Source organism: Camelina sativa, chromosome 10 (assembly GCF_030686135.1).
Source record: "Camelina sativa cultivar CO46 ecotype springtype chromosome 10, ASM3068613v1".
Taxonomy (NCBI): domain Eukaryota; kingdom Viridiplantae; phylum Streptophyta; class Magnoliopsida; order Brassicales; family Brassicaceae; genus Camelina; species Camelina sativa.
The window spans coordinates 19,889,136-19,904,117 of NC_141889.1; the positions used below are offsets into that span (position 1 = coordinate 19,889,136).

At 32.7% G+C, this 14,982-nt stretch overlaps 2 protein-coding genes and 1 pseudogene across 2 annotated transcripts; 2 read left to right on the forward strand and 1 right to left on the reverse strand.

Annotated features, from left to right (window-relative positions):
- The first annotated feature begins 4,202 nt into the window (after window positions 1-4,202).
- On the forward strand, window positions 4,203-6,479 carry LOC147936271 (uncharacterized; annotated as a pseudogene).
- Window positions 6,480-8,643: 2,164 nt separating this feature from the next.
- Window positions 8,644-9,417, forward strand: LOC109127044 (defensin-like protein 82). The gene is made up of 3 exons (XM_087470718.1): window positions 8,644-8,704; window positions 8,888-8,977; window positions 9,165-9,417. The coding sequence occupies exons 2-3, from the start codon at window positions 8,899-8,901 to the stop codon at window positions 9,347-9,349; spliced, it is 264 nt and encodes an 87-aa protein (XP_087326844.1). The 5' UTR covers window positions 8,644-8,704; window positions 8,888-8,898; the 3' UTR covers window positions 9,350-9,417.
- On the reverse strand, window positions 9,049-13,071 carry LOC104719222 (putative chloride channel-like protein CLC-g). The gene is made up of 7 exons (XM_010437086.3): window positions 12,813-13,071; window positions 12,523-12,723; window positions 12,252-12,429; window positions 11,918-12,180; window positions 11,469-11,738; window positions 10,256-11,384; window positions 9,049-9,942 (listed from the first exon to the last, which is right to left on the reverse strand). Exons 1-7 carry the CDS (start codon window positions 12,941-12,943, stop codon window positions 9,811-9,813), a joined length of 2,304 nt encoding a protein of 767 aa, XP_010435388.2. The 5' UTR covers window positions 12,944-13,071; the 3' UTR covers window positions 9,049-9,810.
- Window positions 13,072-14,982: the final 1,911 nt, after the last annotated feature.

The window sequence follows — 14,982 nt, forward strand, 5'->3', positions numbered from 1 at the left end:
AATATGTGGAAAAAGGAAACATGGAAAAAGGAAACACGATCTCCATACAATAAAAGTTTCTGGATCTTTTTACCCGATGCATCCTCTCCTCTTTTAAGATCCGATGTGAGTTGTGTACATGTATGTGTCAAAACGATAGCATTACTCTTAAGCTCAATCTCGGTCAATTTAACCTCACATTAAATGCCTAGATACATACCACTGTTTCATACTAAACATTTGAATCGATCCGGAGATGATATTGGACTGGCGAAGTCGAGTAATTTGGCTTCTCACGATCAAATGCAAGTAAGCTTTCCACCTCGAATGAGCTTTATATATTTTTTTAATAGGAATTATGGATCTTACAAAGACTCAATAGCTTAAAATGGTAAAAACATTTGACAAAAACTACAGTAAAACCTCTATAAATTAATAAACACTATAAATTAATAAATTTTGCTAGTCCCAAGTCGGGAAAAATAACAAAATTCGATAAGATAATAATTTTTTTGAAATCTCCATGTAAAATATGGTCCCAGTAATATCATAAATTAATAATTATGTAAATTTACATATATATATATATATTGATATAGTAAAGTATGTTACTCTTAAACCTCATATCTATAAAACAATAGTTATATTGTATCTTCAAACTATACTGATATAAAATATTTTATAACATTTCATAAAACAGGTAACACTTTTAAAAGTTTTCAATTTCTACATATGCATTATTTACATTTTGATAGTTTGATAGACTATTAAAATACGATAACTGATATTCTTATTCATAAATATGAGTATTTATGTCATGTGTATAAGTGCATTTGTCTATAATATTTGTAATTTATTTTCAATAATATTTTTTAATTATTTCAAATTCAATTCCAATACCATAAATTTACAATATTCTTTAATTTATAATATTTGTAATTTATTGTTAAAAATTTTCTATAATATTTGTAATTTCATAATCTTATTTTGCAAAGATTGTCTCAATTCATAATTTTAAAAAATTAAACAATTAAAAATATACCTACAAATTAATAATTATTAATTTACACTATAAAATAATTATTATTAATTTATAAAATATTTTGGTCCGAACATTATTAGTTTATAGAAGTTTTACTGTATTGAGGTCATTGGTTCAAATTTATTCTTGGGATGAAACCATATAATATGTTTTGATTACGGGTCTGAAAAGATATATATATATGGACCTCGATCCATAACTTCTTAGTTAAAATTATGGACATTATTTTTTTAGGACATACTCTCAAATGAAAATCAAATATAAATTGCTAATAATAATATTAACATTCCAAGAATAGTTACAAATTTTTGTGCCATAAAAACATAATCGGCCTACTTGTTTCAAACATGTAGCTATAGCCTATATTTATAGAAACTATAACAGTACAAGCCAATCATCTTAAGAATTAAAAAAAACCCGTGTGTTTTGTAGATATTCACCTACTAGTATTACCATATTCATTATCATACATGTGGTAACATTTTTCCTTACTCATGTCATAACCACAAACATTTTAAAATACATCTTACTGACATGACAAAAAGGAAATGAAACGTGAGGGTGGGGGGGGGGGGGGGGGGGGGGACCGATGACCAAAAAGGATTCACGTTATTTGGAAACTAAAAACCACACGAGTAATATTGAGGAAAATTCATTCTACTGTTAGGTAAGAAACATTCCATAAATTTTCTCCACACGAGTAATACTCACGTCGACCTTTTTATTGAATGTTTGAGGCTTTAACCAAGTTTCCGAAACATAAAATGTTGGTTGGGAATTAAACTCTCTTCCATTTGTTAAATTTTGGTTGTTTCTTCAAAATATGGAAGTATACCGGAGCATAAAAGCAGCTCGGATTTTATTTTCAGCTTTGTTTTGGTTGGAATATTTTGATTCAATAGTGTTGTTTAGAATATGAGTTATAGTCTAGAGAACGATAAAGTAAATCTAACTTCACATTTCGATGTATATATATATATATATATATATATATCAATACAATAAAACTAGAATGTGTTGCTCTCCTTTTCTAACACATCAGCCTCAACTTTGAAAGTGGTGTTGACACATCAATTAAAACAGTTAACCAATCAAAATATAAGGATTAATACAACTCATCATGTACTACCAATAGAAATTCAATTATGTTTTGCATGACAAAAAAAAAAAAAATTCAATTATGTTCCACGTTATACTACGTCTCTCACGTATTTTTCTTCAACTTTGAAGTTGGTATTGACACATCAATTAAAACAGTTAACCTATCAAAATATATCGATTAATACAATTCATCATGTACTGCCAATAGAAATTCAATTATGTTCCATGTCATACTGTGTCTCTCGCATATTTTTGTTTACAAGTCTACTATTTTAATTAAAACATATAAGACATACATGTCCAGCCCAGCCCACAAAGAAGCAATATTAATGTATATTTTTTCAAGTCCGTATATCTTCTCAAATAATTAAAAGAAAAAGACATAATAAATCTAAAGAAAAAAATTCACCCCTTCTAGCAACTGCCTATTTTTTGTTTTTTATTCGAATTCGAGTTAAGCAAAAGCTGAGATTGTAGATCATGTGAAAAAGAAAATGTGTTGTCATCTCCAAATCTAAGACTTTCTATGAGTTTTTTATTTATTTATCCTTGTGTTCGTGGTTTTGGGTAGAAGAGAAGTTTTGAGTTTTTCCGATTGAATCTCGTTATGAATTCGATATTCGCCTTGATTCGAGGGTATAAAGGAAATTTGACACTTTCGGTGTATTTCTTTGTTAGGTGATTGAAGATTACGAATGAAGTCAGCAGCTTTATAATGTAAACAAGTTCTGGCTTGTGAACATTGTCCAAAATGGTATGGAACTAAAGGATTTACCTTAATGTGTTTGCTTTAGATCTGTTACTTAGTTATTTTATGAACTAAACTGTAGTTTGATATCGAATTGAATATCCGAACTCATATTCATAGCATAGTTGCTTTTGTTTTGCTTTATCTGGTATTAAGTTTTTGGAAGGTTTGTTTTTGAGATTGTAGAATGCTAAACCAATGTACAAAAATTATGCTTGATAATAATTTTTGAACCACTAAAAAAACACTATATAACAATTATGTGATTAACTTTGTATAAACTACAAAAGTTTATCATAAATTTAAATTATATTAATAATACATCTCCCACAAAAGGTAAAGAAAATAAAATAGAATATACATTAGAGTTAGTTAGGCTATGTATACAATTAAGTATTTAAGTCTACCCGATTTAAATGTAAATATTTATAAGTCATTTTTTAAATTTGAGATTTCTCTATTTTTATTTTATTAATGCATTTTCTATTTTATCATTGTATAAACCATAGTTTTTACAGTTAATCCAATTTTTTTAATTATTATATTTTGATAATTCAATATATCTAAAAAAATTTATAAAAAGTATCACGTGGCGAAGCGCGGGTCTAACCGAGTATAAAATAATATTTGAATGTAGATCTAACTTTGCTATTTAAAAAAATTGTAAAACGATAAAGTAAATCTAACTTCGGTGTTTTAAAGGAGCCAACTCACTTCTTATTCTCAGTGTGTATATAGAGAATGTCATAATGTAGTTATGTTAATCGAGAATATATATGTACTATATATTCTTAACTGGTGTATAAGATGTGAGAAAATTAATAGAAACACAATGAGTCAATGATCATATGTCCATATGTATATAATGAAAGCATGAAGACTTTGGTTGCTACAAAGCTGGTCTGTAGGACTCTGGAAAAGAGGTTCACACAGATATCGAGACTCTTTGATTAGAGAACAAGTTATTATCATATCTATTAAGAAGATTTGGACTTATCCTTGTTTAGGAAAGAAGGTCATAGGTGATATCCTATATATTGTGTTATTGGGCAAACATGTTGTTTGGCCGTTGAAGAAGAATTTTAGAGAACTAAGCGAATAAGCTTTTAGGGTTCTTAGATATTTTGGTTAGATTAAGAATTGGTCAGTGACAAGTCGTGCTGACTGTGTGTCAATCTGATTAAACATATCTTGTAAGATTGTTTAAGTGATTCTTAATAAGAACAGAAGGTTTTTTCAATATTGGCTGCATCTTCGATTTTACAATTGGTATCAGAGCAGTCAACCAACGAGAGCTCTATACTCGCTACAGGTTGAGATTTTGGGATAATGATGCAGTCGGGTAATGAGTTGATGTTGCTTCAAAGGGCTGTGATCTTGGATGAACAAAGTTATGGTCGTTGGAAGGTCCGCATGGTTCAGTTGATCCGTAATCTACGTGAGGATGCTTGGACGGCTGTTGAAGAAGGTTGGGAGCCTCCATATGAGAAAACCGAAGCTGGTGACAAGATCACTAAACCTAAGGCACGCTGGACAGTGGAAGAAAAGAACTTGACTAAATACAATGCTAGGGCTCTTAATGCTATCTTTGGAGCTATTGATGATGATGAGTTTAAGCTTGTTCAAGGTTGTGAATCAGCTAAAGATGCTTGGGACATTCTGCAGAAGACTCATGAAGGAAACTTAAGTGTCAAAAGAACAAGATTAGTCCAACTTGCATCTCAATTTGAAATCTTAAGGATGGATCCAGAAGAGTCAATTTCACAGTTCAGTGCAAAATTGAGTGTTATTGCTAATGAAGCAAAGAATCTTGGTAAGATCTATAAAAATACCAAGCTGGTTAAGAAATTAATTAGATGTTTACCTTCTAAGTATGCAGCCCATAAAGCAGTTATGAGGGTATCTGGCAACACAGACACCTTGAAGTTTGAGGATCTTGTTGGTATGCTAAAATCAGAGGAGATAGAAGTTGATGAAGAACTGAGAATTCATGGTAAAGGAATTGCATTCAAGGCAGATGACAGGAGTGATCAGTTGCAAGAGATAAAAGATAGCATGTCCTTGATGGCAAGAAACTTTGGAAAAGCTCTCAAGCGTGTTGAAAAAGGACAGGGACGAGATTTATCTCGCTGGAATCGAAGTGATATAGAGAGGTCTTGTTCTAGGCCAAATAAATCTGAGAAAGAAAAAGCTGATCGGAGAAAAGAGATTTAGTGTCTTGAATGTGGTGGTTTTGGTCATTACAAATCTGAGTGTCCAATGGTTAAGCGCAAGGAGATGAAATGCTTTGAATCTAAAGGAATTGGACATTTAAAATCTGAATGTCCAAACATGGTGAAAGGAAATAATAAGGCATATGTTAGCTTTAGTGATTCAGAATCAGAGAGTGATGGGGATGAAAAAGAAGGAGGAATACTGAATCTTTTTGCATACAGTGCTAAGAGTGATGATATGGCTGATGAAAGCTCAAATGATGATGGTGAAGAGTCGATTTCAAAAGAGAGCTATTGTGTTTTGTACGACAACTGGGTCCAATTGTGCAACGAAAAATTGGTTCTTATAAAGGAAAAACTGTGTTTGGAAGCCAAAGTCAATATGCTTGAAGAAAATAATTCTGAAGGATTGATTGGTGAGGAACTTCCTTCTTTTGAGAAAGAAGTATTAGAAAAGAAACTGAAGGAACTTCAAGAAAAGTATGGTTTGGAAAAAGAAAAAGCAACAAGTCTAGAAAGAGAGCTGAATGAGAATCACAAGAAGATTAGGATGTTGAATAATGGTGGCAAGAAGCTTGATGAGATACTATCTATGGGAATTGTAGGATCTCAACATCAAGGTCTGGGTTATCACAAAGAGGAGACTGTTGAGCTGTTGTCTCGTGATAAATCAGTAAGCTTTGTTAGAAGCAATGTAAATCATGAAGTTGAGTCAAGTATTCTGGGAAAAGTGGTTCAACAGGAAGCCCATGTAGCACTAACCAGGAACACACAAGTTCAATCTATATCGGCTTCTGAACAAAAAGGTTGGACTAAATCCCAGCGAGGACGTAGGATTTATGAATGTTTTCATTGTGGTAAACCTGGTCATGTCAGATTTTTATGTTACAAGTTTAAGAACAATATCAAGGAGCTTTGGATGGCTAGGAAGTGCTTTATCGATCCATCTCACTTTTGCAAAGTCTGGGTTGCTAAAAAGGATCTTTACAGTAAGGTTTCTGAACATAATGAAAGACAATATAATCAAGTAATCCAGGAAACTGAGGAAATCAACCTATGTTGCAATCTCTCGAAGATAGTCACTGAAGATGATGTTGGGGTTGAACCTCAGGTTCTACAGAAGCATGTTGCAGAACCACCTGTACAAGAAAAAGTCACAACTGAATCAACTAGATCAAATAGTAATGATTGGAATGATGAATCATCAGGAGTCTTAGCTACATCAAAACAGTTGCAAGGTCATAAGAATCAGTCTGCTGCAGTTGCATTTGTTGAGCAAACCGTTCGTCATGTTCAGCTGAATTCTCAAGGAGTGTTGCAACATTGTTTTGTTTCAAAGGTTGAACCTAAGAACATTATAAAAGCTCTTGAGGATTATTTTTGGTACAATGCATGATAGGAAGCTTGTTGTGTCCCCCTGCATATATGTCTCCATCTTTGTTTTTATATGAATGTGCACTCACGCTGGGGGAGTATGATGAGATGATGATATTGGTGATGATGGTGATGTTGTAGCTGAATATGTGGTTGAGGCTTATGTTTTCGGAAGATTCTAGTACTATTCACATATGGAGCTTGAGTTGTCACATTCAGATAAAAAGGGGGAGAATGAAAGCATGAAGACTTTGGTTGCTACAAGGCTGGTCTGTAGGACTCTAGAAAAGAGGTTCACACGTAGAACCCGTAACGGATATTGAGACTCTTTGATTAGAGAACAAGTTATTATCATATCTATTAAGAAGATTTGGACTTATCCTTGTTTAGGAAAGTAGGTCATATGTGGTATCCTATATATTGTGTTATTGGGCAAACATGTTGTTTGACCGTTGAAGAAGAATTTTAGAGAACTAAGCGAATAAGCTTTTAGAGTTCTTAAGGATTTTGGTTAGATTAAAAATTGGTCAGTGACAAGTCGTGTTGACTGTGTGTAAATCTGATTAAACATATTTTCTAAGATTGTTTAAATGATTCTTAATAAGAAAAGAAAGTTTTTTCAATATTGGGTGTATCTTCGTTTTTACATATAACACATATAAAGTAGTTACGCTTAGAATGTAATTAGAAAACTGTGTCTTGTGTAGTCAAGCGAGTCTGTTACTTGTTCAACTATCTGTACAAGTTGTTGTAGTAGTTCCAGTCTTCCAGAGTGATATAAGAATTGTATTTTCTTCTACAGTCTTAGCAGTTGGAAGTTTGGTTTTTCCATTAATTGTTTGGCATGTAAAGATGGTATGGTCTCTTGGCATGTATTTTCAACCTCACCTCAGATGTGGCCGGAGCTCTATTGGTCGGTGGCGCTAGAGTTTCCGATACGGAAGAAAGAGAAAAAAATTACTATAAAAGAACATCGAAAAGTTTGGGTTTTTTTTTGGGTATTGGACAAGGTTACTACTAAGTTATTCAACCCACATATTACCACAAAAGAGACCAAGACAATATATTCGTAAGATTGACAGAAAAAAAAAAACAATCTTGTGAACTGCTTGTATATATTTAAACATGTGGAGTAAACATTTAACATCTTTAAATGATTACATAATGCTCGTAAATTAACAACTGCTACGTTGAGAGTTTAAATCCAACAAAAACCTTAAGATGAGGTATTTTAAGATCAAAGATATTTAAGTGGTAAAATTTTTACTCCAACAAAAACCTTAAGTATTAACCAGCCAAGATCGATGATGATCTTTTTGGGATCTTTTTCCATCAACTATTAATTGAGATACATGAACATTCATCTAGGGAAAAAACTAAGGAGATCAAAATTTACTTTCTAGACTATTAAAACTTATAAAATAATGGGAGATTTTCAAAAATACAATTTTTATGTCAATTTCAAAAATACCCTTTTATGGTGTTCATTTTCAAAAATACCTCTTTTTAATATATAAAATAACTAAATTCTAAACTCTAAATACCAAATACTAAACCATACCTCCTAAAAACTATACCCTAAATACAAAATAGAGAACCCAAACCTAAAATTTTTTTAAAAAATTAATTTAACATATTGTAATTGTGTAAAAGAGGGTAAAAATGAAAATGTTCAAAAAGGTATTTTTGAAAAAGGTATCTCAAAAAGGGTATTTCTAAAAATTCTCAAATCTAAACTCAATTATTTTAGAACTTTATTTGTAAAATATATTTTGTTTCTTTTTTTTGGGTAACACATATGATAGATATTCTAGCCACTCAATAAAAAACAATGTACGATTGGAAACTATTAAGGAAGCCTATAACATGAATTTTTTAATTTTTAAAAAAATTAAAATAATTTTTTGTTTTTGTTTTGAAAATTGTATCATTACAATTAAATGAATATGCATAATTAATGAATGTTATTAATATATCTCATATATGCCTAAAAGTTTGAATAAAAATATTATAACTTTACATTTCTTGAGATTCACATATGGAATTTACATAAGTGAATGAAAGCTTTTGACCAAATTTCTAGTCTAGATTTAAGTATAGTATAAAATTTATTATTTTCATTATATGGAATGTCAATAAAGTTATATATGTAATGTTATATCATATATATATATATATATGTATATAATACACACAAGACCAACACAATCAACTTTTGTAAGAATAAAAATACCATAGAGAAGAAAGGTAAATCAAATTACAAATATGCAAATACCATAACTTAAAAGTTTTATGTTGAAGAAGGCAACATAAAATTTTATACTATAATTTTCTTATGCGAAAAATAATATTGAATCTAACTTTCTTAAATGTTTTTTTTTTGTGAAATTAAAAGGTAATTTCTAAAGAGATTTTTTTCCTTATTTTCAGAAACATAATTAATGGCTACGAAGAAATTTTCAGCTACTATATTACCTTTGTTTATGATATATACTCTCGTGCTATTGCCCATAACATCAGGTATCCCAATTATTTATTACCTATTGATTTTAGTTTTTTTTTAAAAATTAGTTTTGAGATGTCCTTGGTAATTTAGTTAAAGTCAGTGAACACAAATTGTATTAGTATTGGTCATTTAATTTTCAAATACTATTTTATATATGTACTTATTCTTGCATTTTTTTTTTTTTTTAATCATACATAACAGGAAAACGGAAATGTCAGGATTGGAGATATGGATGTAGCAGCAGAGTTGCATGTAATGCAAAGTGCTTATCTCTCGGTTACAAAGGAGGAGACTGTGTAACATTTGCTTTTCCTGTTTGTTGCTGCAAAATCAATTTGGAATTTCAAGATGATTCTCCTACTTCTAGTCCGATCATGACAGATTAATATTCAATTACTATGTATTTTAAATTATATTAAAAAAACATATATTAAAATATCTTTTATTCATACTATTACCATTATCACATAATTATATTTTTTGCGGACATTTTTGGAATCACGGAAGTTTCAGCTTTCGACTCAATAATCATGATCCTAGTGTTTGACCATATGGGCCCAACTTGATGCAATTGCATGTGTGTTTGTAACACGTAGAATGACAAAAGGGATTCCGAACTTGTATTCTGATGGTTAGAGACAGCTTTTTTTCAATCAATAAAACATTTATAAATTCTCTCTTCATCGATCTTTGTATTAACACTAAACGAAATGTTCATTCATATACAAAGTCGAATGATTACCACAGAGCATTTGCAAAAATTAGATTTCCAAATGGCTGCGTTTAATAATTATACAGAGTTTGATCAGAGCTGTCATACCTGAAAGTGGACAGGCAGCTGTTTACTTCATGAGAGGAAAGGAAGCCGAAGCCGAATCCGAAGCCTTTTCCACCTGCTCCGAGACTGGGACGGATGCAGGCCTAGTATATGTTCCGGCATGAAGTCATGCCGGGTCAATATACCTACCACTGGAGGTCTCTGCAATACAAATTAACTACTTTCTTTAGTTACAAATTAACGAATTTGATACAAACTGAATATTCGACAACTGATGAACCAAAAAAACACAAGAACTATGGGATATATAGAGAATGAAGTGATGGTTCGAGAGCTGTTATTGATTCTTCAAACAAACCAATGCTTAAAATCCAAAAGACTCTAATCTGTTCTATCTCCTATCTATTTATACTCTGCCTTAATATGTATCGTGTCTTACGAACTAGTGCCCATCAGAAACTGATAAGGTGATGATAACGGTCAGGGAGGGAAAAGGAGAACCAAAATCACTTACATTGGAGGTTTTTGGTATGACCAGTAAGTGCCTTATCCCAACTTCACGGAAGAGGACAAGGGCCTTCGCAAGTGACATTGTCTCGACAACAGTGTAAGGCGAGGCATTAGAGAACGGATGTAAATCCAAATACATATTCAATTCTTCCTCGCTTAGTTCCACATCTTCTATTTTATCACCCCTCCCAGAACCCTTCTTAGCAAATTCACCAGCCTTGAACTGGGCAAGGGTATTGGAGTCACAAGCCACCGGACTAGACAAGAATACCCGTTTCTTTAGCAGAGTCAGAATATGAGCCCGGAGGATTAAACCGTATAGAACAGGAGCTGCAGCGAGTGGTGGCCCATCAATCACAGGGAAGCCATTGTGATTGGTGGTTTTGAGAACATGTAGAATAGTTTCGACTTTCTCGATGCCATTGAAGACTTGAAGTGGGCCTGTGACTACATCACCAACTAGAAGCTGCCTCATGTAAGGCTCTGCATGGCTATAGAGGTAGGGAAACCCTTTTAACTTCATGATGAGGTTATAGATGTTAGCATTGAAACCATCGGCAACTGTTTTTGAAATCAGAAGGACCACCATCATCATAGGTAGTAATAACAGATTGTTGGTCAGCTCTAGGAGAATAACACACGTGGAAACTGTCATCCTCATTGTTCCACCAAGAAAGGAGGCAGCACCCAGCACAGCAAACAGACCATGATTAAGATTTGAGTTTGAACCAAGCAGCATCCCTACAAACCGTCCATACGATGCTCCTGTTACGATAACGGGTACAAAGAGCCCTGCTGGAGCAACAATGCCATAGCTAAAGATACTGAGGAAGAAGCAGGTGACAAAAAATAGGAGAACTGAGAAATAATGAAACTCGAAGTCAGTGTTTTTGCTGAAAAGGTTTTTGATAGCATCATCATTTGTGTTGAAAATGAGGCTAGCTAGATCATTGTAGTGACCAGGGGGGCATTGGTATTTCTTGAAGTTGCCAGACCGGCCAATTGTAGGGCACTCTTCTAAGGCATCAGCAGGGCAAGGTTGGCATGATGCAAGAAATGGTAATCCAAAAAGTAGACAGGATGTGAAAATTGATATCGCACAAGCTAGGAGGATTTTCCAAGCAACCCCTTTCCTGGACAGAAAATGATGTTTGGCGATCAAGATTTTTATTTACTCTGTTGTCTGTGTTATAAATCTATCCAAAAAGATAGCTTACTCATATATGTAGTTGTAAGCCCGCAACACCTTATCCAGTAGAAAGTTGTAAAGGCTTCCTAGGATACCACCGACAACTCCAAGGAGAAGAACAGGAAGTACATCCCCCAAGTGATAAGACGCATTTTCTGAATAGACATCAAACATTATAAGGCCTCCTTTACCAAATAACCCGCATTTTCCACTTAAACACACATCGATTAGAGCCCTGAGGACAATTGCCACAACAGCCGTTGAAAAGAATATTCTCCATAAAAGTGCACTCCTCCACCTACAACGACACCCTAGCTTAATTAATCATTCACAAAATAACGGTGTGAAGGACAGATATAGTGACTAGAAAAACCAACGAGCCAATCAGTTCAACAACAATAATGGTAATTAATGAACTTAAGATAAAAAAAAAAACCCATTGAGCTCAAGAGAATAACTTGACACAACTTAACATACCAAGATGACATCTCCTCAAGGGCGAACAATACACCACCAACTGGAGCACGAAACGAGGCAGCAATACCAGCAGCTGACCCACAAGTGACAAGATCTCTTCGGTCTCTATCATTTTTAAAAAATCTGAGCCATCTCCAGTTCAGTCCATATCTTTTGGAGCCGCCCTGACCAAGTATAGATGCAACACAAGCACCAGTGTGCACCATAGGCCCTGCCTTACCAATGAGAAGAGACGCCGACACTGCAGATATGTTCCCAATGATCTGTACCCCAAGAAAAGAGCAATCAAAACACAAATATCTGACCCCATCTTGCGCAATTTACAAATCCTTACCTTAACGACCAAAGTGCGAAGTGAGAATATATCTGGAGCATCAACACCGTTCAAATAGGCCTTAACTTCTGGTATACCGGAACCTGCCGCGGCAGGCGCAACAAAAGCGGTGATGACCGACGCAAAGAGAGTAAGAACCAGGTTTGTAGCAGTGAAAACAACAAATCCCATACCGAACCTGTGAAACAATTTTCAACTCTCTTTCCATATAAAAACCAATCAATCAACATTGCAAGCAAAAACACAAATCGGAAAAGCAGAGTCCATTCACCTTCCGGCTATCATCATGTTAGAAGTAAAGACGAACTTAATACCGGCGAGATTCTCAACGGCGAGATTGTTAGCAAATCCGATGAGACTTACAATGATACCGATACAAAAACACAGCAGCCACTTCATAACCACGTATTGGAAAATCTCAACCTTACTACGACCTCTCCAATCTTGTTTGAAGAAATCATTCTCCGCGATCCTAAAATCGAAAGCGTAACGACCAAAATTAAAAGCTTAAGAAGAAGCAAAATTGAGAAAGAAGAAGCAACGGTGAGAGTGTTTTCGTACTCGTAATCGAGGCTTTCGATGGGACAGACGTCGGAGCCGACGATTGCGACTTGAGAAGTAGAGTTAGTAGCGCGGCGGAGGGAGGAAAGCAACGGAACGGCGACGGAGTCCTCCGTAGTGGAGTTCGACATATCGAAACTTCAACGATTGAACGATTCAACGGGAAAGTGAAGTTCACAGGATAGAGAGAATGATTGGAGGAAGATGATATTGAACTCTCTTTCACTGACAGTTACATGTGCTTCTTTGTTTTTACCCACTTTAACATTTTACAAAGATAAATAAAAAAAGTTGGGTCAAAATTTAAGAGTAAATTAAATATATGGTCCCAAAGAGGAAATACTGCCTAATTTTGGAAAACATATTTGAGAAATTAAATATTTTCATTGCACCTAAAAAGCTAAAAAGAAGGATGAGTAGAAGAAGAAACATGGAACATAAATTAAAATGCACAAAAAGTTCAATAAATATAAGAAAAAAATAAAGAATGCAAACAACAAAAAAATTACTACTTAAAATAAATGGAATAAACTATTAAAATGAACTTAACAACCAAGATTAATGTGTTTTTAAAAATCAATTTTAAAATAAAATAATTATAATTATTTTTCCAAATAATGTTGGGGCATTCTAAAAAATACCCTTTTTTCCATGCTCATTTTTTTAAAATACACTACTACATGTGACCAATTTCAAAACTACCATTTCTTTTGCAAACAATGGCCAAATACTCTTTCTTTCAGCGACATTAAAACAGTTTAGAATGACAAACTATCATTATTATCGAACGGATGATTTAAAAATCTACTTTAAAATCTATTGTTATTCAAAACAGTTTTGTGGATTTGAATTTTAATGATTTTTAGGATTCTAGAGGATTTGAGATTATTTGTTTAGTTAAAAATACATAAATCTAAATCTCATGGTTTTAGGTGGGATTTGAAAGAATTTTACAGAAAATCATATCACATTCCCTAAAATCTATCAAAATTCTAAATTTCATAAATCCCATAAAATTCTCCAAAATCATGGTTTGAATACACCCCCTACGATGCGTACGATGCACTCGTTGCCTTTCTACTTTTACTTTATTTTCACCTTTTATTGGCTCCCATATAATATATACTAGACTATAAATTGATTTTGTAGACATATTTTAATTACTATTTTTTAATACTCAAATTTTGATTAAAATCATTTGATTCAATTTATGAAATTCCAAATTTGGTTTTTCTTTTTGACCATGTTATAAACTATTATTTGACTTTCAAAGTTTTTTCTGTTTAGTTTTACAAATACAATTACAGAAATGTTGTTTTATTCTACCATGAATTTAAAATTTACATTCATTCTTCAAAACATTAACACATTTAAAATTTTAAAATATGATCAGTTTTTTTAAAAAGTTGAATTATATTATTACCAATAATAAAAAGTTATAGTAATTTTTTCTTATTTTCACATTTCATTCATTTAATATAAATTCATTTCTTTTTATTTAGTTTTCTATTAATTATAAGTAACTTAATTATGTACTAAATACAAAATTTAAGTCTATTTTAATGTTAAAAAATAATATTGTTTAGGTGAATGCTTGGAGAAGAGAAAAAAAACTAACTTTATTAATATGTAGTGATTAAAAAAATGTTAATAAAACTTAAGTTTATATTTATCAATACAATCAAACTTCCTTGTTTTTCACCAGAGTATGACAGCTCAACTTTTGTATTGAAGTACACATCAATTAAAACGAATATCCAATCAAATTAAAACAATTAATACACCTAAGCACAATATTTGGTGACTCGCAATATTAGCCAACTGGGTTTCCCGTGGAAGGAATAAAGTATTTTTCCGATTTGCGACAGTGACAAAGTTTTTTTATACCAGATCAGAAAACAATAAACAAAGAGTGATAAGTAAAAAAATCAAAGAGGTAGTTTTTCTTTGAGAAAAGAGTTTCAGTGACAAAGTTTGAGTCAAGCTTAGATCAATAAACTTAGTGTTGATCTACTTGTGCGATTCCAAATATATTGCCAAACACGTCAGCCGTTGTCGTGTCGTCAGGCCGTCATCTTCACCGTCTTCATTATCGAGAAAAACCGTCTGTATATAGGATCGAATAAAAAAGAAAAATAAAAAGTGGCCCATTAAAGAGTTTGGTTGTACT